This window comes from Aulonocara stuartgranti, assembly GCF_965226115.1.
Source record: "Aulonocara stuartgranti genome assembly, chromosome: 16".
Lineage (NCBI taxonomy): Eukaryota > Metazoa > Chordata > Actinopteri > Cichliformes > Cichlidae > Aulonocara > Aulonocara stuartgranti.
In genome coordinates, this window is record NC_138952.1 from 23,194,760 (window position 1) to 23,222,636 (window position 27,877).

At 41.1% G+C, this 27,877-nt stretch overlaps 1 protein-coding gene across 13 annotated transcripts in view; it reads left to right on the forward strand.

Annotated features, from left to right (window-relative positions):
- Positions 1–27,877, forward strand: part of mycbp2 (MYC binding protein 2) — a 64,063-nt gene that overhangs the window by 17,746 nt on the left and 18,440 nt on the right. For 3 of the 13 annotated variants that reach the window (XM_082508274.1, XM_082508279.1, XM_082508281.1), the window contains exons 12-55: positions 205–409; positions 510–674; positions 818–976; positions 1,110–1,314; positions 1,453–1,598; positions 4,753–4,863; positions 5,247–5,351; positions 6,853–6,972; positions 7,082–7,163; positions 7,412–7,529; positions 7,693–8,051; positions 8,192–8,364; positions 8,835–8,960; positions 9,186–9,313; positions 9,525–9,616; positions 9,741–9,875; positions 10,006–10,089; positions 10,202–10,298; positions 10,389–10,581; positions 10,855–11,129; positions 11,311–11,532; positions 11,699–11,890; positions 12,938–13,144; positions 13,258–13,395; positions 13,879–14,057; positions 14,141–14,283; positions 14,373–14,473; positions 14,572–14,790; positions 14,894–15,116; positions 16,201–16,319; positions 16,440–16,527; positions 16,606–16,655; positions 16,777–16,949; positions 17,102–17,246; positions 17,364–17,570; positions 18,571–18,626; positions 18,699–18,814; positions 18,956–19,053; positions 20,077–20,193; positions 20,810–20,950; positions 23,083–23,307; positions 24,264–24,396; positions 24,494–24,619; positions 26,714–26,893. In XM_082508274.1, the coding sequence (XP_082364400.1) occupies positions 205–409; positions 510–674; positions 818–976; positions 1,110–1,314; positions 1,453–1,598; positions 4,753–4,863; positions 5,247–5,351; positions 6,853–6,972; positions 7,082–7,163; positions 7,412–7,529; positions 7,693–8,051; positions 8,192–8,364; positions 8,835–8,960; positions 9,186–9,313; positions 9,525–9,616; positions 9,741–9,875; positions 10,006–10,089; positions 10,202–10,298; positions 10,389–10,581; positions 10,855–11,129; positions 11,311–11,532; positions 11,699–11,890; positions 12,938–13,144; positions 13,258–13,395; positions 13,879–14,057; positions 14,141–14,283; positions 14,373–14,473; positions 14,572–14,790; positions 14,894–15,116; positions 16,201–16,319; positions 16,440–16,527; positions 16,606–16,655; positions 16,777–16,949; positions 17,102–17,246; positions 17,364–17,570; positions 18,571–18,626; positions 18,699–18,814; positions 18,956–19,053; positions 20,077–20,193; positions 20,810–20,950; positions 23,083–23,307; positions 24,264–24,396; positions 24,494–24,619; positions 26,714–26,893 (6,676 nt within the window). The remainder of the gene's footprint in view (positions 1–204; positions 410–509; positions 675–817; positions 977–1,109; positions 1,315–1,452; positions 1,599–4,752; positions 4,864–5,246; positions 5,352–6,852; positions 6,973–7,081; positions 7,164–7,411; positions 7,530–7,692; positions 8,052–8,191; positions 8,365–8,834; positions 8,961–9,185; positions 9,314–9,524; positions 9,617–9,740; positions 9,876–10,005; positions 10,090–10,201; positions 10,299–10,388; positions 10,582–10,854; positions 11,130–11,310; positions 11,533–11,698; positions 11,891–12,937; positions 13,145–13,257; positions 13,396–13,878; positions 14,058–14,140; positions 14,284–14,372; positions 14,474–14,571; positions 14,791–14,893; positions 15,117–16,200; positions 16,320–16,439; positions 16,528–16,605; positions 16,656–16,776; positions 16,950–17,101; positions 17,247–17,363; positions 17,571–18,570; positions 18,627–18,698; positions 18,815–18,955; positions 19,054–20,076; positions 20,194–20,809; positions 20,951–23,082; positions 23,308–24,263; positions 24,397–24,493; positions 24,620–26,713; positions 26,894–27,877) is intronic. The other 10 variants (XM_082508284.1, XM_082508278.1, XM_082508285.1 and 7 more) reach the window with 9 other exon arrangements.

Genomic DNA, 27,877 nt, shown 5'->3' on the forward strand with positions numbered 1-27,877 from the left:
ATAAAAATTATTTTGCATACCACACCAGACTTTTACATATATGACTAAAAGCTCTTGTATTTGAATTGGCAGCATACACACAAACAAACTTTAGTATAAGAGCCTCAGACTAACATTTTGTAATCTTAAATTTTCTTTTAAAACCCAAACTGTTTTCAGTCTTTTTGCATGTGTTTAAATGAGTCTCCTTGTGTTTTATTTTAGATCTACTATACAGGAAAATACCAGAGTCTGGGTATAAAACAGGGTGGCCCATCAGCAGGGAAATGGGTGGAATTGCCCGTTACGAAATCTCCGAAGATTGTCCAGTTCTCAGTCGGCCATGATGGCTCTCATGCGCTGCTAGTGGCTGAAGATGGAAGTGTATTCTTCACAGGGTCTGCCAGCAAAGGGGAAGATGGAGAATCTAGTGAGATGACTGTTTTCAAACATTCACCTTGTTAAAACCGGAATGAAAGCCAACTTGGCTGAGAAGCTAAATGTGATGTCTGTTGTGTTCTTTTTTTCAGCTAAAAGTCGTAGACAGCCCAAGCCGTACAAGCCCAAGAAGATGATCAAACTGGAGACCAAGACAGCCGTGTACACAGCATGCAACAATGGCAGCAGCAGCATTGTCACCAAGGATGGAGAACTCTACATGTTTGGCAAAGATGCTATATACAGTGACAGCACCTGTGAGTTGACAGAAACGGAGCATAGATATTTCAACATTCCCTTGTCTGGTTTAATCAACGCTCTACAATAATTAAAATTTGTGTCCAAAAGAATTGCTCATTCTCTAAAATCTTTATATTCAATATTATTTTCCTCTCTACAGGTCAGGTGACAGACCTCAAAGGTCATTTTGTAACTCAGGTTGCCATGGGTAAGGCTCACACATGTGTTCTGACCAAAAACGGTGAAGTGTGGACGTTTGGGGTGAATAACAAAGGCCAGTGTGGTAGAGACACTGGAGCCATGAGCCAGGCAGGAAAAGGTGAGAAGATGGACAAACACACACAGACAGATAAACATAATAAAATCACTCAATTTGAGTTTTCCATTTAAGTACCGTTTTAAATTCTGATCGATCTGATGATTTTCTTTTTTTGTGGACATATCTGTTGTAGCATTTGGTGTTGAGAACATGGCCACAGCCATGGATGAGGACCTAGAGGATGAGTTGGAGGAGAAAGAAGAGAAGAGCATGATGTGCCAGCCAGGCATGCACAAGTGGAAATTGGACCAGTGCATGGTTTGCACAGTGTGTGGAGACTGCACTGGCTACGGTGCCAGTTGTGTCAGTAGTGGACGACCAGACAGAGTGCCGGGAGGGTAAGAGACTTATGTCAGGACAGCATCTGTGTTCTTAGGAACCAAAAAAATACTCGTGACTGATGGGATCTTTTTAACTGCATTAAAAAAAAAAAAAAGTGATATGAATATCTGTTTTGTTTGTTTACTTTGAACCAGTATCTGTGGCTGTGGATCTGGAGAGTCTGGCTGCTCAGCGTGTGGCTGTTGCAAAGCCTGTGCCAGGGAGCTCGATGGTCAGGAGGCCAGGCAGAGAGGCATCTTTGACGCTGTGAAGGAGATGATTCCATTGGACCTGTTGTTAGGTATGCTAAATGATATCTTCCAGCATATTAAAGCCCAGATTTTAATCGTGTTGGCGCAGTGACAAATGCAAGGAGCTAGCCAAAGAACTGCCCATGCTATTTTGGTTCATGTGAGTGTAAAAGTGCAAAGGGAGTGGGCAATGAAATATTCAAGTAAGGATTAAAAAAAAAAAGGACTCTCTGTGTGCCACATATCTCGTCGTTCTGAAATTGCTCTGCCAATCACAGTGAGAAATAGAGAAACGGCATTTCCAAGAAGTCCTTGAGTCCTCTGCATGGTTTACACCTGCATTTGGGAGAGCAACAGTGGCACGCAGCATTGTTAAGCTGCAGGATATAACATTTCCCGCATAAACAGGAGAACACGAAGTTACATGGACTGCTGAGAGTAGAGGTATATGTGGTTATTCTGTGGCATCCAATCGTGGTAAATACAGAGGATGGCGGTGCATAACAGCACTACCCTCTGGTCTGGCAGTTCTAAATTAGAGGCTGCAATTCTGTCAACATAACAGAAGTGAGTACACGCCTGTGCAGTGTTGCTAGAGTATCAAACGATTCACTTTGCAGTAAATGCTTTACAGTAAGGTTGTTCTTCCTTTTTTATGAAACAAAAGGTTCAACTTTTTAGAATGATGGCTTTTCACAGCTCTTGCACAAAATTTCTGGAAAGAAAAATCTGCTCTTCAGAGACAAATAGTTTTAGCTGCTCTTTTCTAGAGTGGTTATGTTGCTCCATTTTTCTCTTTAAGACTCCCCAAAGGTGTTCTGTTGGATTCGAGTGAGGCGAGATAGTTTCTCCTCTTGTGTGGTTTTGGCAGTGTGCTTCGAATTGTTGTTATGCTGGAAGGGTTCTGGTGACCGGGTGCTATCTTGTCAGCCAGTATTTTAGTATATCCACAGGCATTTATGGTTGCCATCTATAAATGTTCTCTCCCCAAGACCTTTAGCTCTCATGCTGCCCCTTATTATCGCACTCCCACCTCACTGCTTCGCTGCTGGTCATTGCATTGACTGTTGTAGTTGTGGTCTTATTTAAGCTGAGCAGATTTATCTTGATGTCATCTGACTGAAGAATGTGTGCTCTCAATAGACATCGCATTTCTTTTCTCGTTCTTTAGCAAAGTTTAATCTTGTAGTTTTTTTTTTTTTGCCAAATAGCAAGGAGCTTGTTGTTTTTATTTTTTCTCTACTTTGACACCATCCATAGAGCCTGGTGTTATGCAGTGTCCTCGCATTGTTCGTTTTCTCTCTTGATGACCAGAGTTACAATCCATAGTGTCTGCTCTCAGTGGATGACCACTGCTTCTTCTCATTAGTGATACTATGGCTTTGGTTTAGCTGCATTCTTCCTGTATTGTGCAGTAGCTTTATTTATTTATTTGTTTTTTAATGCTTCTGGTTACTTTTTGAGGAATAATGCAAACACAGATAAAGCCCATAAATCCCAAACTGAGAAAGATCCAATGTTCACAGGTCTATGTATTTTGATGTTTATACAGTTGGGTTTAGTGGACATCATAAGTAGGGCTGTGCGATATGACCAAAATCTCATATCCCGATATAAGACATCTATCGTCCGATGACGAAATGAATCATAAAATTTTAACATTTTCTGTAAATTCTGTAAATCTCGGGCAGCTTGACTTGCGTGAAGTGTTTCCAGCTGGGCGTCATGTGCCTGGAGTCCAGTGTTTTAACAGATGCATGAAACTATACATTTTTAGTCATAAGTTATAATGGCCGCCGTTTTCTTTGTGATTATTTATTACACGGCGTGATGCGTGGAAAAGCCCGTTCTAACATTTGAGTCTAAGGTTTATTTTTTAGCACCTGACGGCTCTTTTTTTTTTTTTTTTTGCTTCTCATCCGTAAACGCTGCATACTCTTTCACGTGATTCAGTTTATTTTGAAAAGTCTCAACAGGATCTTGAGCTTTATTGTGAAAGGTTTATGTGGAAAATAAACAAGCGGACGGCAGAGCCACGCGATGGTTTTACCATCATTGTTGCTAACAACAACACATACAAACAGTCGCTTGTCCGTCAGTATTGTGGTTATATTAAATATAAGAGAAAGAGAGAACTTTAAGAAATTAATATAGCCACTACACTGACCATCAAAACAGTGAAAAAATATTGCCGTAAACAGTTTATTTGCAACACCACGAAACAAACGATAGCGTAAAATGAAACGATAGACGTTTTTATATCCTCATCCGATATATATCGTTATATCGAACAGCCCTAATAAGTGTACTCAGTTTTGTTGTCCTTTTTGTTTCTACTTTAGGATCAGTATTAATAATAAAGCCGTTCCTTTTGGTTTTTAAGAGAGGAAGCACTCTGTTTGCCAACTTAGAAATAGTGCTATTTATAATTTGATATACATTTAAATAACTTGAGATTAAAGCGATTCATGTGTAGTCACTTCTGTTCTGTTCATTCTATATCCATAGTACCAAGTCTCAACCATTTTAATAAGAAGGTGATCAAAGAGTGGAAATCGGTCATAGATTAAAGTGCAGGTAAATGGGAATCCTGCTTTAATCACAATATCTCCAAATCTGTGCAAAGTATGAAATCAGATACATCGTCCATCATTAAACAACTCCCCATCTTAAAGGTCAGGGAAATGTAAAACAACTGGAGAGCTACTTGCGCTGGTTGTTGCGCCTTCATGAAAATATGCTCTTCTTTTATCCTTTATGCTCTGTCCTTCATGCAGTATATTCATCTTGGCTTAAACACCACCTGCATTGTTTACATTTCACTTAAAGCTGCAAAGACTGACAAATCATATGCATGTTAAAATCTTAATGCATATAGATGATGTGACTGTAGCAGCTATATGTTTAGCTGTACATACCTGAGAAAGATTGTCCAGGGCTTAATGTAAGCACTGTATGCTAAGCTTATGAAGGCATGGTGCTTATGCTACATGTCATAATGTTTGTTGCATTTGCTTGAATACATTGCGCACTTGTCACTCATCCTTGGTTATAATCCTTGTGTCGTGCAGAGTCGTTGCTTCTCCATCATGTCTCTCCATCATTCATTGATGTGTGTCTTGTTTTGTTCCGCCCTGCTTTGCCTTCCCTCCTCCTCCTGCATCCTGTCTGGGCTGGCTGTATCTGCGGCCTTTTTGTTTTCAGCTGTGCCTGTCCCTCCCCCTCCAGGAGTCAACATTGAGGAGCACATTCAGATCCGCCAGGAGGAGAAACGACAGAGGATCAATCGCCGGCATAGGTTGGAGGAGGGAAGAGGTATGATTCAGAGCTAGGGGACTAACTTTAATGAAGAAGTGTTTGTTTTGGGATGTAGAAAGGACACATTTCTGTGATAGACATTTCAAATAGGAGAGACTATGGAGATGGATGTAACAAATAGGCTTAATTGTATGTCCATCCTTTTTAAAAAAATAAATAAATAAATAATCAAGTTTCAGGTTACCGGTACTTACAGGTGCTGTTGTGAGCTTGGGTGTCGTGCCTTGGTGACTTCCCCCTTGCTTGTGTCTCTAGTTTTATTTATTTATTTAATTTTTACATTTTCTAGCATATGTGTATGGTTGTGGTGTAGTATTATCATGTGTTGTTTCCCATTTGTGAGCATTGTGCATGCATGTGAAAGTTTCTTTCTCCCCCAGGCCCCCTTGTTTTCCCCGGTCCCATTTTTATGAACCAGCGTGAGCAGGCCCTAGCCAGAATAAGACCCCTTCAGGCACTAAGGCATAAACGGGACAAGCACAAAGGTACTACGGTCTTCACTAACTCAACGGGTGCAGAGACACCCCTTTGACTTATCTCCCAATCTGGCTGTCCCGCCCACCTCCTCTCACTCTTTGAAGGCAGGACTCTTGTATCTTCACCAGGTCTCAAAGTTTTCATCCACGGAGTACGATGCAGTTAGTAAGACGAAGGTAGAAAGCTATGTCATTGCCTAACTGGATTTACCGTCACCCCCATAGCAAATAGATAAAGCTACTGCATTACAAGCAGAGACACTGGGGAGAGTAAGCTTTGACAGTTGACAAGTCTGACACATTTTAAATGTGAAACATTTCGTGGAAATGGCTTAGATGTGTCATCTTAACATTAAGCTTTGTTTGGACACTCATTGTTTGGACACTCAAGTGTTGAAATTGTTAAGACATTAATCAAATAAGTCGAATATGGCCATATATTTGTAGGGGTTTTTTGTGGGTTTTTAAACTTTTTTTTTTTTTTTTTTGGAATAAAACATCACTTTCCTTTGGAAAAACAACTGCTGGATATGAAGATGGATCCTTGCTTCTTCCCCCCCCCCCTCGTCTAACCAGCATAATCCTGGAGGACAGAGAACATAATATAATGTGACTGTTAAATACCTGTTGAACCCCCCCCTTTTTTTTTTTTTTTTTTTTTATTAAGAAAAATGTCATTTGGCTACAAAAATGTCAAATATATCACTTTGTGTGCAGATGTAAAGCAAAAAACTAATGATATGTGCCATCTAAAGACATAAGAAGCATAACTTGTCCCACTGGCACTAATCACTGAGTGGTTTATTAGTCTGTTTTGCTTTGATGTTTGATGTGCATTTGTAAGTGTAGGTCATTTAGGTTGCATCTAATAAGCATTTTTCTTCATGGTTTTCACAGGCATTATGGCAGTGCCTGGTTTTGACCTCCAAAACTGCTTTCATGTGCTTAAGATGTCATTTTAGGAGCACTCTTTTTATTCTCTAATATTAAGTGTAGTGACAATGAACTAATTTCTTAACCCCTCTAATTTTGGCACCATGAGCCAGTCAATATTTATTTTGGTCCAAAAAAACAAGAATCCTGAATATATTCTCAGTCACTGTACTCACTGTAATGCATGGCACTCCTCTATCCCAACCTCCTCCTCTCACACACCACAGCTGTGACCTCCTGCAGGGCTCAGGGTAAACCAGACTTCCTGTTAACTCATAAGAGACAAAAAAACCCTCAATTCTTTTTCAAAACTGTTGGTAAGCTATAACAGAACTGGTTATCAAAAGCCTTTGTTATGACGGTGTGTCACTCCTTGCTATCGTTTTTTTTTTTTTTTTCTTTTTTCCCTTTTCTCCCCCCTTTCTCCTTTCGTTTTTTTTTTTAAGACCTCTTTTCCCTCCAGCTCTGTTTTTTCGAGGATTGTGCAGCGGCTTCCACCTCAGCGGTCTAAAGCTGCTACTAAACTTCACTCTCTGTTCTGTGCTCAAATGTGCTGACTTCAGTGTTTGCCTTATAGATGGTAGCAGTGAGCGTGGGGAGAAGGATGCTAGCAAAATTACAACCTACCCCCCGGGGGCTGTGAGATTTGACTGTGAACTGCGAGCAGTTCAGGTCAGCTGTGGTTTTCACCACTCAGGTGGGTGCTTTTCCCTCATAACAATCACTCGGTTAGATTTACCTTGATAATTATAGAAGTTGTTTAAAGCAACTAGTAAGAGTACAGTAATCGCCATGTTGGTTTACAGTGGTGCTTATGGAGAATGGAGATGTCTACACATTTGGGTATGGTCAGCACGGGCAGCTCGGACATGGGGATGTCAACTCCAGGTATTCTTGTCAGATGACCTTGTTTTTTCTTTAATGTGATAGATGTATGTTCAAGTAAAAGTAATTATTTGTTAGCCGTAGAATAGTTTCTGTAATTATCCCTGTATATTCTAGTATTATTTAAACATTAAATAATTATAGCAGAACAGACAAATGTCATGGGTATTAAGAGGGAAAACTACATTACAATCATACATTAACTGCAGTTTTGTGGACACACAAATTCATTTAATTTTTTCCCTGCTTAGGGGCTCTCCAACTCTGGTGCAGGCTCTTCCTGGTCCGAGTGTGCAGGTGACAGCAGGCAGTAACCACACAGCTATTCTCCTCGTGGATGGGCAGGTCTTCACATTTGGCAGCTTCTCGGTGAGTAAACAGAATCTATTGCAATTCTACCGTAATGCAAAAGTAATCTTTTAAATGTAACAAATGTAACCTTTGTTTTAATCGGTCACGATTGCTTTTGCAAGTGCTGCAGATTTCTTTTGCACTTTGTTTCTGAAACTTAACACTCTCCTTGCTTTTCCAGAAAGGGCAGCTTGGTCGGCCGATCCTGGACATGCCCTACTGGAATGCCAAGCCGTCTCCCATGCCCAATATCGGTGCCAAATATGGACGAAAAGCTACATGGATCGGAGCCAGTGGGGACCAGACATTCTTGCGAATCGATGAGGCTCTTATCAACTCCCATGTCCTAGCTACTTCAGAGATCTTTGCCAGCAAACACATCATTGGCCTCGTGCCCTCCTCTGTGTCTGAGCCACCACCATTTAAATGCTTGCTTATCAACAAAATGGATGGAAGCTGCAGAACCTTCAATGACTCTGAGCAGGAGGACCTGCAAGGATTTGGCCTCTGTCTGGACCCAGTGTATGATGTTATATGGAGGTCAGTGTGAGGTCTATGCTTATGTTAACCAAGGGATAAGCTGGATTTCATCTCAACTCTTTGCTGCACTTTCATTAGTCCAGAAATATTTCTAATTCCTTGCATGTTTAATCCCTGTCATTATTTCCTCCTGCTTCTAGGTTCTTGCCAGCCACCAGAGAGATGTGGTGTTACAATGCAGTGATAGCTGATGCCAGGATGCCCTCTGCAACAGATCTGCAGGCTCGCTGTAGCATCCTTAGTCCAGAGCTTGCATTACCGTCAGGATCACAAGCAACCACCACTCGCTCTCATGGAGCCCTACACATCCTTGGTAATCCTTTACACTAGGCATTTACAGTGTCAAATTGCTTATGGGCCTTATGATCTTTTTGTAATTACCTTTTATTAAATCATTGACTTAACTTCTCTGATGGGGCTTTAGCTTAGTCTATGTAGCTCCCGGGTGTTTCAAGTTTTAGCTGCTGTTCATTCAATATTATCCAATGTGATAGACTGGTTGTTAACAAGTTGGACTTAATTTTATGCTTTTATAGAAATGTTATTCTGTATATAACTGTAGGATGTTAAGTTGTTTTTCTGGCTTTTTGGTTTTCCTTCTTTTTATGAGTGAACTCTTATTGTAAGTTTTTCATGGGAGACTGTAGTATCACCTTTTAATCAGTTCAAGAGAAAACTGATTTGACCTCAGTCAAACAAATGATGTGATTGCAAGAATGCTATGACCACTTCTGTTGATTGTCATTTGTTAGTAAGATGAACTATGCTGTTTCTTCCACTTAGGTTGCTTGGATACACTGGCTGCCATGCAGGAACTGAAAATGGGTGTAGCCAGCGCTGAGGAAGAAACCCAGGCCGTGATGAAGGTCTACTCTAAGGAGGACTACAGTGTTGTGAACCGCTTTGAGAGTTAGTTCTTGTTCATAAGTAATGACTGAAAGAGACAGGACTTGCACTGACTGATTGAAGGGATTAAGCAGCTGCCTAGTTTGATATATTGATGTTGATCTCATCAATATATCAAACTAGGCAGCTGCTTAATCTGTATCATTCAGTGAGAAAAAATGCCATGGAAAGTAAGTGATCATCTTTGTGACCTTCATAACCTGACTGTTCCCTTATGCGATGTTGCAGGTCACGGTGGTGGTTGGGGTTACTCGGCCCACTCTGTGGAGGCCATCCGTTTCTGTGCCGACGCAGACATCCTGCTGGGTGGGCTGGGCCTGTTCGGGGGACGAGGGGAGTACACTGCCAAAATCAAGGTGTGCAGTCCCTTGAAATATTTTTACAAAAAAATGCTTTAATTGCATGGATGTGCAAGTTTTTGAAAACCATAAGTCAAAACAAGGTTATGTAGGATTTTGAAATTACTACCATAGGTGTATCTTATAGGGGTCTATGGGTTAGTACGGGCAGTATTTTTCTTTTTTTTAAATTTATATAATATATTAATCAGTTTCTGTTGTTGTGCAGCTGTTTGAGCTTGGCCCCGATGGTGGTGACCATGAGACAGACGGTGATCTGCTGGCTGAGACTGATGTACTGGCTTATGACTGTGCTGCCAGGTATAGTTAATGTATTTGTATTTTTTGAAAGTGGTTTTAGCACTTAGTTTTGTGGCCATTTCAGTAAAGAAAATGTTGCAGAATCATTTTAAATGGCTTTAACTGATGGTGATCTTATTTTTAGGGAGAAATATGCAATGATGTTTGATGAGCCGGTGCTGCTGCAGCTTGGCTGGTGGTATGTGGCGTGGGCCCGAGTGTCTGGTCCCAGCAGTGACTGCGGCTCCCATGGGCAGGCTACCATCACCACTGATGATGGGTAAAACTGATTTACAGTCACCGTGATAAATCAGTAGAGCTGATGGTTTATTTTTCTATATGTTACATTCTTTTACATTGCACATGTTGATTTTTCATGTGTCATGATTTGTGTTTTTCCTCCCATTTAGTGTTGTCTTTCAGTTCAAAAGCTCAAAGAAGTCAAACAATGGCACAGATGTCAATGCAGGTCAGATACCTCAGCTGCTTTACAGGCAAGTACTCTCATTTTGTTAAAAGTGGTGCATGTTTTTTGGGGGGTTTGTTTTATTTTTTGGTGCCTGTCCAATAAATAAGCTTTATTCTCTTTTCATATTTTAACGTTAGGCTTCCTTCAAATGATGGCAATGCATCTAAAGGCAAACAGCAAACCAGTGAACCAGTCCATATCCTTAAACGCTCATTTGCTCGTACAGTCTCAGTGGTGAGTACTGTCCAAGTGTCTCTCTGCAAGTTATGTAACAGGTCACTTAAAAAAAAAAAAATTGAACAACGCTGTGTCATCTCGTTGTAGGAGTGTTTTGAGTCTTTGCTGAGTATCCTTCACTGGAGCTGGACCACCTTGGTTTTGGGTGTGGAGGAACTGCGAGGGCTGAAGGGTTTCCAGTACACCGCCACCCTGCTCGACCTTGAGAGACTGCGCTTTGTTGGCACATGCTGCCTTCGCCTGCTCAGGGTCTACATCTGTGAGATTTTTCCCATTGCAGGTAGGAACACAAAGCACTTTATCACTGACAGCATGATGACTGATAGATGGACGACGTCAAAGTCTTTCTTTGCAACAACAAAAGAGTCTTATTCAAACTGTTACTATACATTAAACAAATGATATATAGTATGTACATAGATTTATATTTATAAAACAATTAAAAAGTTAGAAGACAATCAGTGATTGTGATGTTTTTGTTTCTTAAAAAGTGCATTTTAGTTAAACTGTGTCTTCTGATTACATCTCTTCTTTTCCCGTGTTTGATTTCTAGCCAGCACCAAGGCTGTGGTGGAGGAGTCAAGCAAGCTGGCAGAGTGCGTAGGAAAGACACGCAGTCTGCTGAAGAAGATCCTGTCAGAAGGCATGGACAACTGCCTGACCAAGCTGGACAATGACCCACAAGGCTACTTGTCTCAGCCTCTTACTTTGCTGGAAGCTGTGCTGCAGGAGTGCCACAACACTTTCACCGCCTGCTTCCACTCCTTCTATCCAACCCCGGCTCTGCAGTGGGCCTGCCTGTGTGATCTGCTCAACTGCCTGGACCAAGTATGATGATTTCATACAGCTTGTTGACACATTAAAAAAAATCTTTTAGTTTTAGATGACATTTTACTGTACTTTCATTATTCAAACCCTTTTTCTACCTAACAATGTTCAGATAATTTCAGATGAAGGCTTAAAGAGGGGGGAAAAACTGACCCTCACCATTATTTTTGCTGTATTTCAGGATATCGCTGAGGCTAATTTCCGTACATCCAGCAGCCGTCTCCTGGCAGCCGTAATGTCAGCTCTGTGTAACACATCGGTCAAGCTGACCTCCATCCTGCCCATTGCTTATGATGGGGAGGTGCTGCTGCGTTCACTGGTCAAACAAGTAAGCACAGAGAATGACTCGGCCCTTGCTCACCGCTTCCCCCTGCTGGTGGCCCATATGGAGAAGCTCAGCCATGTGAGTTGGCACTGCGTTAATGTTTAGTTGTTTATCGATACAGTCAGTGGACATGTTGAGATAACTCCATTTGATCACTATCACATTCTCATCCAAATACCTAGATGGCCTATAAAAGAAATCAAAACAATCATATTAAGTTAGTAATATTGCTTCCACCTTTTAGACGGAGGAGAACCTAATGGGCATGACCAGTTTCCGGGAAGTACTAGAGAAGATGCTGGTGATTGTGGTGCTGCCTGTGAGGAAGAGTTTGAGGAGGGAGGTTGAACTGTTCTCACCACATTTGGTCTCCAACACCTGTGGCCTGCTGGCCTCCATCGTTTCTGAGCTCACCGCCTCTGCCCTGGGCTCTGAGGTAACTTAATGTGCTCTAGTAGCCATTGACCTATGCTCCCACAGTACGCCTGTATGTGGGGCTACTGTTTTGGCTTTAAGCTATGGTCCTTGTGTGCGCTTGCAAAGCCCCACTCGCATTACCAGAAATTTCATCTGTACATGCTTATTGTTCTGGGCTTTGACAAAGCAACCTTTTTGATCACATTGATTTGTAGTTTTCAAAGGGATTTGATTTGCATCCCAGTCACTACAGTTCAGCCAACGTTTGAAAAGAAATCTGTCACTCGTGCATTTTCTCATTCTTTTTCTTTTGTCCTGTCTTGTGCCATATTCTTCATATTCTCAAGGCTCTATTGTTGTTGAAGTAATTTCTCTCAGTGACACACTATGTCCTTACTGCAGCTTTAAAAAAAAAACAGAGCTCAGAGCTTTTCTGTATTGTCTATACAGCATGCCGAGTCATTAGGTATGAGTGGCAGACATCTGTTGGCCTCCATCGTTCACACTCTACATTTAATTATCATCACACTCTTTTTATACTCATGTACTGCAGTCATGACTCTTTAGCTCCCGTTGCCATAGTAACGTTACTTGACAACTGCCCTCAACAACTACTTTTTTTTTTTTAACCCTCTCCCCCCAAGTCTGTTGTCACGGAAACTACTTTCTCTCCAGAGTACCTGGATAGGTCCCTCTGCAGCTGTGTCTGGTTCTCAGCAGTCACAGGCTGATATAAATAGTAGTTACTAATGCATACCAAGCATGAAATGGTTTTATTTCACTTTCATTTATTCTTTTCTGTGAATGCCTTTTGTATGTTTTAGCAACCTTTGAATTATTTACCTTTTCCATCCATCATTTACAGTGTTTGCTTGAACTCTGGACATTTGGAGGGTTTTGGTCATTTTACACTTTATTACGAGTATTGCTACCTAAAATTATGGATTGTGATTTTTTTTTTTTTTTTTTTTATATATTTAAAAAAAAAACCCATTTAGTGTCTTTCTATTTATCTTCGTCGTCACGTGTGTTTGGCTATATTTCTTAGTATTTCATCCTTTATTAGGTTGATGGGCTGAACTCGCTCCACTCAGTGAAAGCATCTCCGAACCGCTTCACTAAAACAAGCCAGGGCCGCAGTTGGAACACAGGCAATGGCTCGCCGGATGCCATCTGTCTGACAGTGGATAAGCCAGGCGTTGTGCTTGTGGGTGTCTGCGTATATGGAGGAGGGGGCATCCATGAGTATGAGCTAGAGGTGCTGGCTGATGATGTAAGTGACTGAAGGTTTTTTGCTTTTTTATTTGTTTTGTGGTGCTGCTGAACTAGTTTCCAGTCAGTTGAATTATTTATTCTTGTGAATCTCTTTGTTCCCTTGACCTTCAGGCGCAGACAGAGCACCCAGGGGACTCTGCGCATTCTCACAGGTGGACATCTCTGGAGCTGGTGAAGGGCACATACAGCACTGACGATTCCCCTAGTGATATTGCTGAAATTCGCTTGGATAAGGCTGTGCCACTTAAGGTACATAAGCAGTATACGACCTGGTACATAAATGTGTTTGGCCCTAATAACAAATTTCCTCTTTGTGACTGCTCTGTAGGGGGTGAATTTTTTTTAATATATATTGATCTGTTTAACTTATGGTTAGCTTTAAGATAATGTAATGTCTCCGAGGCTAAGTCATTAAACTAGACCTCTCAGCTGTGCTTCTGTCGTTAGTGCCTTCATGAGTGTTTTTAAGGCAGATATCTGACAGATAATATGGCTTGTGGTGCAGCTAATTGTATTTGAAACATTAGCGTGATACGCCCATATACTCTAAAGAAGGCCTTTAGCTTGCCAAGCTAGCTGATGAATTGGCACTATATGCTCAAAAAAAGAGAGATAAAGAGGTGTCAACATGCAAAATGCCAAACTCAAGAATTTAAAATGACAGTACAGATTTTTATATACAGTCTATAGTTAAAAGGCAAATATTTATTTAATAAATTTACCGTGTTGCAGGAGGGGGTGAAGTATGCAGTGCGATTACGGAACTACGGTAGCCGGACGGCTAATGGGGACGGAGGGATGACCACAGTGCAGTGCTCCGATGGTGTGTCCTTCACCTTCAGTACCTGCAGCTTGAGTAGCAATGGGACCAACCAGACCAGAGGACAGATCCCACAGATTCTCTATTACAGGTATGCATAAAGCTAGCATCTTGTAATTGCTTGTATCAAAAGTTGTTTGTTTTTTTTCTGACTTAAGTGTCTCATTGTTGAAGGAGTGAGTATGATGGGGACCTCCAGTCTCAGCTGCTGAGCAAAGCCAATGAGGAAGACAAAAACTGTAGCAGAGCTCTGTCTGTGGTCAGTGCTGTGGTTAGAGCTGCAAAGGATCTCCTTCACAGGGCATTTGCTGTTGATGGTAAGCATAGCAAATTTTACACAGCTATTACAAAAACATTGGTTGCTTGTATTTCGGCCTTTCTTCATTTTGTCCTTTCTTGTCTCCAGTGGATGATATTCCTGAGCTTTTAAGCTCTTCTAGCCTGTTCTCTATGCTCCTGCCCCTCATCCTGGCCTACATAGGCCCCGTGGCTGCATCTGTACCAAAGGTATTAGTTCACACTCAGATGGTTTACCTGTCTTCTTAAAATACCACATTTCTCTCTGGTGTAGCACTGCGGCTAACTGCTTGTTCTTTCACATCCAGGCTGCTGTTGAGGTGTTTGGTTTGGTTCAAGAGCTGCTACCCGCTGTCTCTGCCCTGAACCAAAAATACGCCCCACCCACCTTTAACCCAAACCAATCCACAGACAGCACTACTGGCAACCAGCCTGAACAGGGCCTCTCCGCTTGTACCACCTCTAACCATTATGCAGTAATTGAGAGTGACCACCCTTACAAACAAGCTGGGGTCACTCAGTACAGGGTAAGGCATCTCTTGCCATGCTTACTGGTTTTAAAATGTGTTAAGAGAAAATTCTAGAATTTTAAGTTGCAACTGATTTCCCTTGTGTTGCACCATGCTTCAGGTATCATTCCCGGACTGCGTCCGCTGGACCACGATTGAGTTTGATCCACAGTGTGGCACTGCACAACCAGAGGATGTCCTGCGTCTGCTAATCCCAAGCCGAACACTCCACTTGTCTAACCTAAGTGCCAAACCCTTGATCCACGACACCATCAACACCTGGACTGAGCTCAAAAAGTTCTCAGGCTCAACAGGCTGGCCAACCACTGTCCTCGTGCTGCCAGGTGAAAACAAACAAGCTGACCAACCCCAACAAAACAGCAGGATAGCAAGTTAACATTTATTGGACAATAAGCTACAACAGTGTTATTGAATCCCAATAAACTCCAATGTTTCTAAACCAAGAGGCTTAGAAAAGCCAATATACACTAGTGGAGTCAATGGGAAACTCTGAACTAAACTAATGACCACCGCATTTTGGTTAACCTTAGGGTGTAATACAGAAATGTACAATAGGCACAGATGTTTATATAACATATAAATAGTGTTATTATTTATATTACAATTATTAGTACCTTTTGGTAGACACAACCTTTGACAGCTTTTGTTTTCTAATCTTATTTCATTTTAACGTATTTAAAGCAAGTTTGGCTGATGAATGATGTAAAAAAATTTAAACTGGTCAGATTGTATATGACCAATATTTTTTTTCATTTAACAAAACTAAAGCAATCAGTTATGAACATTATTGAATTAGTAACAAAAGTTATGCATCTGTCCTTTATGACTGGCATAATATTTCATCGCCAGTGACCTTTGTTCAAAGCTCATGTGGTGTATCAGCCTCTGCGCTACAGTGGTATTATTCTTTGCAGGATTATTATATTTCTGCCATAAGTCTTTAGTGGTTAATGAACTTCCTCAAGGCAGCGGAGTGAAATGTTGCCCTGGATCGTGCGTTACTTTCGACAGAAGGGAACTCCAGGCTGGAAGACACCTAAAAAAAACTTGTATACCACGGCGTCCACAGAGGCAGAGACAATGCATATTCTGTAGGAGGACCAGTATTCTTTGTTTACTGTGAGAGAGCTAGCAGCATTTTAATGAAATCTGTTGTATACTTAAGTATGAGCTCTGATTGAGTAGTGACAACATTCTTAATCCAACATATGTTCATGAAGCCAGCTGCAGCTCGTTGATGATAATTGTTGGCATCCTTTGTGTACTTTATTCTACTTAATGATGCTTCACTGAGCCACCTGCCGCAGCAGGCAGCCATTAGTTTACAAATTATTGTTTTTACAGAGCTCTGCCTAACTGTCTCGTGTTAGATGCATTACTGTGTATTTCTGCTCTATCTGGTTCCAGGAAATGAAGTGCTCTTTTCACTTGAAACAGCCTCAGATTATGTGAAAGATGAGAAAGCCTGCTTCTACGGCTTTAAGTGTGTGGCTGTGGGATATGAATTCAACCCCGGTCCTGATGAGGTACAGATGCTCTTCAGTGAATTGTGCCACCCACCCTGAGCCTGTAGTTTTACAGCACTTTGTATGTCCTCTGTAAAAAAGTAATAAATACCTTTCTGACAGATGTTTTGTAAATTTCAGGGTATTATCCAACTGGAGAAGGAGTTGGCCTACCTGGGTAGTGTGTGTGCTGCGGCTCTAATGAAGAAAGACTTGGCCCTTCCTATAGGTACAGAAAAAAGTAAAATCGGTGCATTTGAGGCAGCCTTTTGCATAACTCGTATAATCATGATTTAATTTTTTGTAGGCAATGAGTTGGAGGAAGATCTTGAGATTCTTGAGGAAGCCTCTCTTCAGGTATATTGTCTTTTAAGTTAAACCTTCCCTGATAATTTATTTAAGTTAAAAAAAAGAAAAAGAAAAAAGAAGAAGCTATCTCTACTAAGCACTTAACTTTCGAAACTTTGTTGCCACTCAGGTGTGTAAGGCCCACTCAGGGATCCTTGGGAAGGGTCTGGCCTTGTCTCACTCTCCCACCATCCTGGAGGCCCTTGAGGGGAATCTACCCTTGCACATCCAAACCAATGAGCACTCCTTCCTTGAGGACTTCATCACCTGTGTGCAGAATTCAAGTGGGGGACGTCTGGCTAGGTATGCTTCCATCCTTGGATGAGAAAGCAAAATTCAAATTGAATGAAAATTACCTCAGAAGAAAATTATTCATATTGAATTTCAATTCTTTGAGATAAATAATACTTGGGCTGTTACTACATATTCGTTCCCTCTTTGTTTGACCAATGCAGATGGCTACAGCCAGACTCTTACGCAGATCCTCAGAAGACATCCCTGATTCTGAACAAAGATGATATACGCTGTGGGTGGCCAACCACTGTGGTGGTTCAGACCAAAGACCAGTATGGGGATGTGGTGCATGTTCCTAACATGAAGGTCAGGAAAACTCTCTTAAAAGAAAAAAAGAAACAATTATGTAATTCTGTCTCAAGTGCCAAACCTACAAAAGTAGTTTACTGAATTTGTCGGTCACCGTGTTTGTTTTGTTTGTAGGTGGAGGTGAAGGCCGTACCTGTTTCACAGAAAAAGTCAGTGCAACCAGAAAATGTGAAGAAGTTGCAGCGACTACCTGGAAGCTGTTCCCCTTCTTCCTCTGGACCCGACCTAACCTTTGGAGGTTTGCCAGTGCCCAAGTTGGAAGCCACCTATGAGCCCATGATTGTGAAAGAGGCTCGGTACATTGCTATTACCATGATGAAGGTCAGCATCGTGTAACTGGGGCGCCACTCGCTACCTCACCTGTGTATATTAGCCTGTTGCAGATTCTGTAGCTCAGGTTGGAGCTGGGTGGTTAGATTCTGAAATACAACATTTAACATTTGGTAACATTAAATAATAATTATTTTAAAAACAGAGCTTCGTTAGAAATGGCTAAAGAAGATAATAACAATATACTGGGAAATTTAAAAAAAAAATCTGAATACACCTGCCAGTGAGTACAGATGTAAGCTGAAAAAAAAAATGTTCCACATAAATGTGTATAAATGGATGCGTATGGCCTGTAGCTTGAAGACTGTAAAAGCTCCATGTTATTCTAATCCATTTACTGTGTATGATAATGAGAGAAGGGTGTTACAGGGCTTAGAAATTCTTCCACCAAGTGGTTCAGATTAGAGTAGCATTGACAGACTTTTACTGAAGGACGGCTTCTGTGTATCTGAAGAGGATAAAAAAAAAAAAAGTCAAAAATGAATGGCTTACCTTGGGAGTGACAGCCTTTTAGTTTGTTATATAAAACATTCAAAAAGCCGGTTGTGCATTTTTGTTGCATGGTAGTAATGGAAAAAAGTGCTCCTTTGCCATCAATCAGAGGCTAGTCACAAGGCTGGTGTTCATGCTCTCCAGCTTATGATGTACTTAAATGGAAAGCCTGTATCAGTAGCCCAACTATGTCACTTTGAAGAAAGCTAAAGTCAAGCTCACGGACAACTACAGAAGCTGAATTAAAATTACAGTGTGCTACTTTTTCTTTCAGTTGTTGTAGTGTAATCCATTAATGAATATCTGATTGGTGCCGGTCTTTCAATTAACCAAACAGCAGTTACACTAAGTGTAAAGAGGGGTAAAAGGCAAATTGTTGAACCCATCATGAGTTTGTATCATAGATGGGGAATGTGACTTGACTTAAAAAAAAAAAAAAAGTGGGGGGGAAACTAGTGTATTTGCTGTTGCTCTTACGTTACATCTGTGTCTGTTTTAGGCATATGAAAACTACTCCTTTGAAGAGCTGCGCTTTGCTTCCCCCACCCCAAAGAGGTAAGACGGTGCAGAAAAAAGAACAGACTTTCCTAGGAGACGCAGTCTACTTATTGTTCATTGCCCACACAGACCCAGCGAGAATATGCTCATCCGTGCCAACACTGATGGCACCTACAGTGCCAATTGGACTCCAGGAGCAGTCGGCCTCTATACGATCCACGTCACCATCGATGGCATTGAAATAGGTAATTCAGTCTAAACGCGCGTTCAAAAAGCTGGTGCGTTCTCTTAAGTCTTTCCCCATAGAAGCATGAAATTTATGTGGAGGCAATAAATTTCTTGTGAATTTACAAAGTCGAGTTGTAAATCCTTTTTAAATGATTTAGATGCTGGTTTGGAGGTAGAAGTCAAAGACCCTCCCAAAGGCATGATACCACCTGGGACTCAGATGGTCAAGCCAAAAGCTGAGCCTCAGCCTAGCAAGGTGAGTTTTTCTTTCAGTTGACCAACTAGGACATGAACATGAACAAACATGCTGAACATTACCATGCAGTCATCCAGCAAATGCAACTCAACAGAGATGGCAACAGGATTTCCTGCCAGCACCAAATTCTAACAGATTGAACCAGCTGCTTTATGCAGTATGTTGACATCAGTTTCATCAGAAACACAGAGATCCTTTTTGACCTTTTGAAAAGTTTTTTTTTTTTTGTTTTGTTAGCATTTCAGTTCATACTGAGAATTGTATATCACCTCTGTGTAGCTTTTGGCTGTTTGCGCCTCCTCTTTGGTTTGCTCTGCTGACTAACGATTTGCTGGTTCATAGGAAGCAATGAACCTCAGTCCAGTCAAAGATATTTTGGTCACAAAGTAAACGAGCAAATAAATCCAACTCTTTTATAATGCCACGGTAGATTTCGGTGTGATGTCCTTTCTTTTGTGATGCCTCTAACTAGATGAAGACAAACATTAAGTCTGAGCACTGTGAGTCTGGTTGTTAGGTTCTATCGTGCATGTATACAGACTGTGTACGTTGACGAGTACTTGTATGGTGTAGGAACTGGAAATTGCTTCAGATGCAGAAATTGCATCTACCTGATGTTATGCACGTTGGGGTCATCATCATTTTGTGGCCTTTTGAGTTTTGAAATCCATAATGGGGGAAACAAGCAACAATGTGTGCCTTTTTCAATCACTTGTGTATACTCCTTTTGGACATGTTTTAAAAGTTTTGTTTTGATTTTTTTCTTCATGCATCAGTGTAGATAACACACAACAAACTTCATAACAGGTGCTAATGAAATGAAGCTCCTTAAGATTGGTCATCTTTTGCTGTGTGTATGCTTGTACTTGGAAGCGGGCTTTGTCTGGATTAAAGCATGCGATCTATCACTGTCAACTGCTTTCTCCTTTTTCTTTTCCTACTGCTCTTATTGACTTTATTTTTCTCCTTTCTGTTCTTTACCCCTGCCGCTCACGGTCTCCATCTCCCCTCTGCTTCTCTCAGGTCCGCAAATTTGTATCCAAGGACAGCGCAGGCCTGCGTGTGCGTAGTCACCCCTCCCTGCAGAGTGAACAGATAGGCATAGTGCATGTCAATGGCACCATCACTTTCATTGACGAGGTAATTGACTTTAGACCAGGCAGAAGACCTAGTATTCTATGTGGAACACCAGGGTCCACTTTTGTCCTGTTTCTGTGTTTCTTCTTGTTTGAATCAATAAGAGCCGACTCATAATTATTGTAAAATCTAGAGGTTTTTTTTCTAGATTAAAGTAATTTTGAGTCTTTTTACTCTTTTTACATGATTTCTGTAGTTTCTTTGTAATTACCTCTTTCAATAATGATTACTACTTCATAAATTTGTTGCTCTTTATGTTGCTTATTGCTCTTGCAAGGCACTCTGAGGCTCCATAAACGGCTTGAACACCATCCTCATGAATCCAAATGAGACGATGAATTCTTAAATTACTACGCACTTTATAACTGCAATGTAATGTGGCATGTATTGACTGTATTTGTCAGCCCTGCACAATATCTGCTCTCATCTTTTGTCGTTAGTACCGGAAACATTCATGTAATGTTTCACCTGCATCCTGCTTCACCATGAGCGTGGCGTTATCTAATTACTTTGGGCAGCCTCAGAGATGCCGTGCGTATGTATGAGGGCACTCCCCTCCTACTTCCCTAGTAACAGGATGGCATGCCTTTGCTCTACTCTGTTGCTTGTTTTCCCTTAGATCCACAATGATGATGGTGTGTGGCTCAGGCTCAATGATGAAACTGTAAAGAAGTATGTTCCCAACATGAATGGGTACACTGAAGCCTGGTGCCTCTCTTTTAACCAGCACCTGGGCAGGAGCCTACTGGTCCCAGCCGACGTAAGTAGAAGGCGGCCTGCTGAGTAGCCTGTCTCCGTTTACGATTAGAGGCTCCTGCACTGTTTATTTTGGGGAAGAGCTCATCTGTGTTGTTTAATGATAACGGCTTTTCAAGGACTTACCTGGGTTTGTCCTTGAAGCATGGTAAATCATCAGAGTATCTTATCAGAGTGTACCTGCTGGGGTGTTTCTTGTGCATGGAATATCTCGGTATGAAACTTTGACTAACACACTGTGCAAAGGAACAGCAGCTGGAGTGTGCATGCATTAACTCACGTTTGAAGGCAAAAGGTTTACTGTTACATGACCATCATGTGTTTAGCTGTGGACTCTTGGCTCACGTGGTGAGGCAGTATATGTTTAGTGCATTAAAGTAAACCCCAATGCAGGGCCGGTCAGACAAGGAAAAATGTAGTGAAAGAGCACTTGTGTGCTGTTTGCCTTTGCTTATTCTGCACTGTTGAGTCTTCATTTACTCATCGCTTCTCACTCACAGTTCATAAAGAGTTGCTCACTGCAGCATGTGATGGCAAGGAGTTCCCCCCCACACATTTTGCTCCATGCCGCAAAAACCACCCTAAAAGTGCCACTGACTCAAATGGGTCATTCAACTGGGTATAATTCAAGAAATTGATGCCGTTTTAAATGGGAATGTATCCAAAGATGGTGGTTTTCTGTCATGAAGCAGTCACTGGCCTGTGAAAGGTTTGAGTGGATAATTGTACCTCTGCATTGGGATGCAGTGCTAGGAGGCTTCCATGTCTGGTCTCTGTCTGAACAGCATGACACACTACATCATCCAAATGGGGAATTTTTTTGGAAGTTTCTTCTCTATATGTCTTTATTTTTACATTTTTTTTTAAAGTCATTTGGTCATGGATTTGGACATAATTGCAATAAGGTGTTGGGAGTGAATTTTCAGTGCCCCTGCAACATTTTTTTTTTCTTTGTATGTTTTGTTTTGTTACTGCTTTTAATTCTGCACTCATTGGCTTATTTCAGTGCTCCACAACTAACTGGCCTGTCTGAATCTGTCTTCCTAACTTGACTTATCCTGGAAAATCCACAAGAGCCAAGAGCTTTTTTTTTTCTTCTTCCAAAAAAATACACTAGAACCTCCCCTTTCCCGTTTTTCTCTCCTTTCTTGAGTCGTCTACTGTTTCTTGACTGTTTTACAATTTGTTGCTCAGAATGTCTTTAATGCTAGCCAAGGAGTCAGGGATATCGGCTTTTTGTCATGGACCCCCTTAACTATATTCCCACCACAGGTGAGTTGTGTGAAGGAGGGAACATAGTTTGACTGCCCCATAGCCTATCGCCTGTTTCTTTTCTTGTATCCTCGAACACCTTGTAACTTTGTAGTTGTCCCACAGTGTGAATTTGAGGTATAAGAGGTCAAACTGTATTTGCATGGTTGTCTGTACCGTGATAATACATCATATCGGTGGCTACTGAAGACTCCGCAGTGATCACATTTAGGATTAATAGTAATTGTTTGTATTAAAGCTTGTATGTTGCATGGAGATGAAGATAATAATGTTCAGACTGTTGCATGAGGTCTTGTTTGAAAGGCTTGCCATATCTAGTCCTGTTTCTGTGTGTGCCATAGCATGCCCCCCTTTAACTGAAAATGAGAGCATTTTATTTAAGTTGTTGGTTGTTTTTAACTGGATTACTAAAATGCTAAAGTGAGTGTTTGTCAATTCTTTGTGGTTGAACAGTGTATTTTTAATATCAGGGGCAAATTGCTGTATGATTTTACTGTGACGACGGATACACTTACTTCCTTTCCAGTTTTGTGCCAAGCTCAGCTGGCTGGCTGCTGTGTGCAGCTTCATAGTTAGTGAACGGATAAGTGAGTTGCATCGGTTTTGTCACTGAACCGTTGGTTTTAAAAAAAAAAAAAAAAAAAAAAGCAAATATGCTATTTGAGACCTTAAAGATGGCACTTAATACACGTAAAGAGGGCTGAACTGCATGGTTTTTACAGCATTTCCCTGTGAGGCTGCTAAGTGCTTTTCACCTTCACATTTCTGGGCTTTGTAGTCTGAGCCCTGTGCTGGTCTTGAACATTTTTGCAGCCTATTTTATTGATGTGCGCTGACTCTAATCCATGCTCTTAACTCTTGCAGGAGGTCAGGGGCCAGTTGGAGGAGAACATAAAGGAGGTGAGCAGCTGCCCTTCCCACGAGGCCCCCATTCGGGTGCAGAACAGAGCAGGGCAGGGCGGCGGTCCGGGGCTTTATAAGGTAGTGAAGACCGGCCCCTCTGGTCACAACATCAGAAGCTGCCCAAACCTTAGGGGTATCCCCATTGGAATGTTAGTTCTTGGCAACAAGGTCAAGGCCATAGGCGAGGTACGCACTCACCCCAAATAATCAAATGTGTTTTCTGTGGCTGGAGCTCAATTATTCAGACTGCTTGGATCAAGCTATACTGATTTTTAGTAGATTTTGGCCTTCAAATGTAATCTCTCTTTCAAAGGGGAATACATGAGCTGCTTCTGGGTGTGTGTGTGTTCTCTATCTTTCTACCCATTGCTGTGGCAGCAACAATTTTCTGCTTGATTGACTAATTCCAGTTTGTCTATGAATCCACTGCAGTTTCAGGGTGTCACATTCAGCTGGCTTGAGGTCTCTCAGTGGAAGCCTAATCACAAAATGCTGGAGCCTTTCTGTGCCTTGACTGTACCTTTCCTGCTCTTGTAATGATTTTTGTCAATATAAGAACCTAAGTTATTTCTTGCCTGGCGATGTGGAGCCTCTCCTCTTTTGGTTATGACCTGTCATTGGCTGCGGTGGTGGTGTGTCATGCTGTTCAGTAGTTTCCTGCGCCTCTACTAGTGTGTGTGGATCTGGGAGATGCTGCCTGCACATACTAATACTTTCATCTGTTTGTGTTTTTTCTGATTTGTTTTTTGAATTTCCAAAATGATAATATTTCAGGGAGTTGAGAAAACACAGCTTCATGCATTTACCTTTCAATAAACTAGCCCTTAGAGTAAGTTTTGTTTTTATTTATTTATTTATTTTTTTAATTTCAGCTCATCAGTTTTGTCTAGCTGTGTCTGCTAATACACCAAATTAATTTATTGTGATCTGCTGCTCTATATTCTGTATGTGTCAATCAGATGGGATGAATACTTGCATGTCAGTGATCTTGCGTAGAACCTTTTGTATGTGGTGGATACGGTGGATGTAGGGTGGGTGAATAAGAAAATTGACTGTAGCTGATTTTGAAAGTGGATTCACATGTGCTGTTTGTGCGTGTGTGTATGTATGAGCATGGATAAATAGTGTTGCTTATGTATCAGGTGGTCAACTCAGAGGGAACCTGGGTACAGCTGGATAAGAACAGTGTAGTGGAGTTCTGTGAGAGTGATGAAGGAGAGGCCTGGTCACTGGCCAGAGACCGTGGTGGAAACCAATACCTTCGCCACGATGATGGTAGGTGGCGTGGCTGATTAAACGGTTTCTAACCCAGATTTAAGCCCTCCTAATGCCAGATTATGATGAAACAATGTTATTAAATTGACTTTTTCAGAGCAAGCATTGCTTGAGCATGGGAACCAGACCCCGCCACCCAGCCCTTTCTCTGTGCAGGCCTTCAATAGAGCCTCAACTTCAAATGGAGCACAGGGCTTTGACTATGGCATCTCCAACAACAAAGGTAAGGTCAGCTTGGAGTAGAGTTAACTTTACAAAAATGCATCATGTGCAGATCACCTTTCCAAGATATAAATTCTCTTTGCTTCCTTTTCTTGTTTATCTTGTACTTTATTGTAACAAAGGCATCAGGACTTTTAGTTGCTCTTCTCACTAAAATCCTTTCAAATAAACCATTACTCACCAAACGCCACTCTTTGCGTATAAAAATGAAACAATTTAATTCATTTTTGCTATGCAGATATGTTGCTTTATCAAATTTAATTTGTTTATAACGTCAAAAAAAGCCGAAATTTGCAGTCACAGTGTATACTAGTATCAGACCTTAGTTTCAGTGATGCAGTTGGAGTCGGTCGGTCTTTTCAAATCACGGGCGCCATCTTTCATCTCTTTTTGTTGTGCATGCTTTTTATTGTGTCTACCTTTTGTTATTTCATGCCTGATATTTCTGCATTGTCAGGCATAAATTTGCTTGCATGGGCCAGTCAGTGTGCCCCTGGTCATTTGGGCTACTAGGGGCTTTGTTTTCAATGTTTGTTTGCAATGTTTTCTACAATATATTGCCAAATACTGCAAACATCACCTAATTAAAGTCAGTGTTTCTGCTACCAAAGTAGCAGGGTTTTTGTTTTTTTTTTCAAATGGCTTTGCTCTTTCACAAAAAGGAGGTTGCCCCGTTAGGATTCTTAGTCATGCTAATCATGGAACTCTGGTTATGTTATGCACAATGACTGAAGTTGAAGGTTGTTTTACTTGTCTAGATGTCAGATGCAATAAATCTGCAACTCTAATGCTCCTGCATAATACCTTTGCTATGCAGATTGTAAACACATTGTCAAGCTTTCTTCTCTAAATGTCTGTTGGCAAGGAGTGCCTATGGATTACCGTTATACTTGGATGAAGTTAAGACTGGTTGTAATGTGGAGAAATGGATGTAGTTGCATCCTTTTAACAGGGGCTTGGGTAATCAATGGTAGTTTGTCGTGAATGTTTGTATTTACCTTGACCTGAAAAATCCTTCCCATTTACACAAGGTACATAGTCAACCAACCTGTAGAAGCGGTGTTAAATCTGTAATTCAATACAGATTATAAAAATAATAAAGTGGCGCTGAAAATATTTACTGAAACATAGAAAATGTGCGTGGAAATGCACGTCTAGAATAAATACTCAACTAATACAAGCATGTCCACCTCGATTTTACAACTCGTTCATGAGTTGAAAGCCCCCACTGAGCCATCTAATGGAAAGTCTGAATCACTAGCCACCTCTGGGTTTGAGTTTTCATGCTGTGAGGCGGCATTGTGAGTGGGCTCTGAGTGTGCAGGACAGAGAAACCTTAAAAAAAGAAATGGTGTGCTGATGGTTATCATCCCTCACTTTACAATGTATTTTATAGACATTTACAAAAAAACCTCTGGGAATATGTATCGACCAAGTTTTGCAGCTTGGTGCGCAGTGAAACCTTTCACTAAGGAGAAGCTATCCAGTGAGATTTTCCCAAGATGATGATCTTGGAACTTCTTGTGAGGACATGCAGGTTTTTTGTAAGACTGAGCCCTAAAATAAAAAGAACAATATACATTTTCCATAAACTGTTAGGAAAAGGGAGGAAGTGCTGCTGTGCTGTGGTGAAAAAAGTACAATTTGTTGTTGCTAATAGGAATAAACCATCTGTAGTTGCTGGAGTTATCTGGTAGAACATACCCTGTACTGGGCAGATTTTTAAAGTAACCAATTTGATTTTTTTCCCCCTTCAATAAAAAACTTGTTGGGAGTTGTAGTTTCTTCCTTATATACTTCTTGGCTTGTCTTTTTTGATTTATTTTTTTTAAACCTAGGACCATACTAGAAATTTTTGTGCTCAGTTCATCCAGAATAGTATTAAGCCCACTTAGGCTTCATGCTAGTTTCCCAATTCCATCTATGAACACGACTGCTGGGACTCCGGATGCCCATAATAGCTCCTCCTCCTCCTGGCTGATGATTTAAATGATTGATAAGAAAAATAGGTGACTGACCTACATCCCCCATTTAGAATCCTTAAACCATAGTAAAAGCTTTAGTTTGTCCCCTTCCTCTGTCTCCATGTTTGCAGGTGACCGGTTGAGTGCCATACTGAATTCCATTCAGTCTGGGCCCTTCCTCTCAGCAGCTCCCTCCTCCTCCATATTTGAGCAAGCTGCCCAACCTCCCTCCTCTTCCTCCCTTGTCCACAGCCCATTTGTGTTTGGACAATCCCCCTCCCAACTGTCTCAGCCACAACCACAGCTTCTGAGTAAGTCTGTCCAGCTTTCTGACAGCGCTTGCTAGCACAGATTTTGATCCTTTTCCTCCCAACTTTTCGTTTCATGGAATTGTAATCTGTTTTTAATTTATCTGTACTTTTGGGGGAGAACAGGATGATATGTGACACATATCGGCACAGTTGTGTTGTACGGTGCAGAAATATCCTTAACAAGCCGACAAGTCTATTCCATGCTTAAATCTTGTTTCTTATAAAAAACAGGTGACATGACCTTTAAATAATCCATGAGTTGGTACTTTCACTTGTTTTCTAAGCAAGATTTCAAACATTAATAGACTCTATATCCAAGTCAACGGGATATTTTTGCCATGCGCTCAAGTAATTGGCCAAGTTGCTTAATTTTCTGCTTGCTGTGCTTGCTCTCTTGTTTAGCGTGCCTTTTACCCTGTTCTTCATCTGCTTCATTGCTGCTTTGAAATGAAATCTGCATCTTCCATCCTTTAGTAACAGCTTGTTTCACTTTCACCTCAAACAGCCCAGGCTGTGACAGAAAATGCAAACAGAAGTCTGAACACTTGTTTGTTTATAGCAATTATTAGGTTTGGGGGGGATTTTGTTTGTTTGTTTTAAACAATGAACGGCTTAAACAAAAAAAAATAAAATAAAAATCAGCTATTAAGTAATGATATTCTACGTATACCAAGTTTGCGCTTGAAGTGGATAATTCAAAATTTTAAAAGCCCTGCAATTCAAAAGACACTGTCTTGTAACACCATCCAAAATCAGTTCACTTGTCTCTAATATTTTCTGCCTGTGTAGCACCCTTTCTCCCTGTTGGTCTTTTCCTCTGCTCTACTGCGTCCTGTGTACTTGTTGTTGTTTGTTTTGTTTTTTTTAATCTGTTATCTATTTGTTACGGAGCCCTGAAGATGTCATGGAGAGCAGGGATATGTTTTTGTTCTTTTAATGCTCAACTTCTTAATTTATGTTCTTGTTTTAGTATACTAGCAGTCT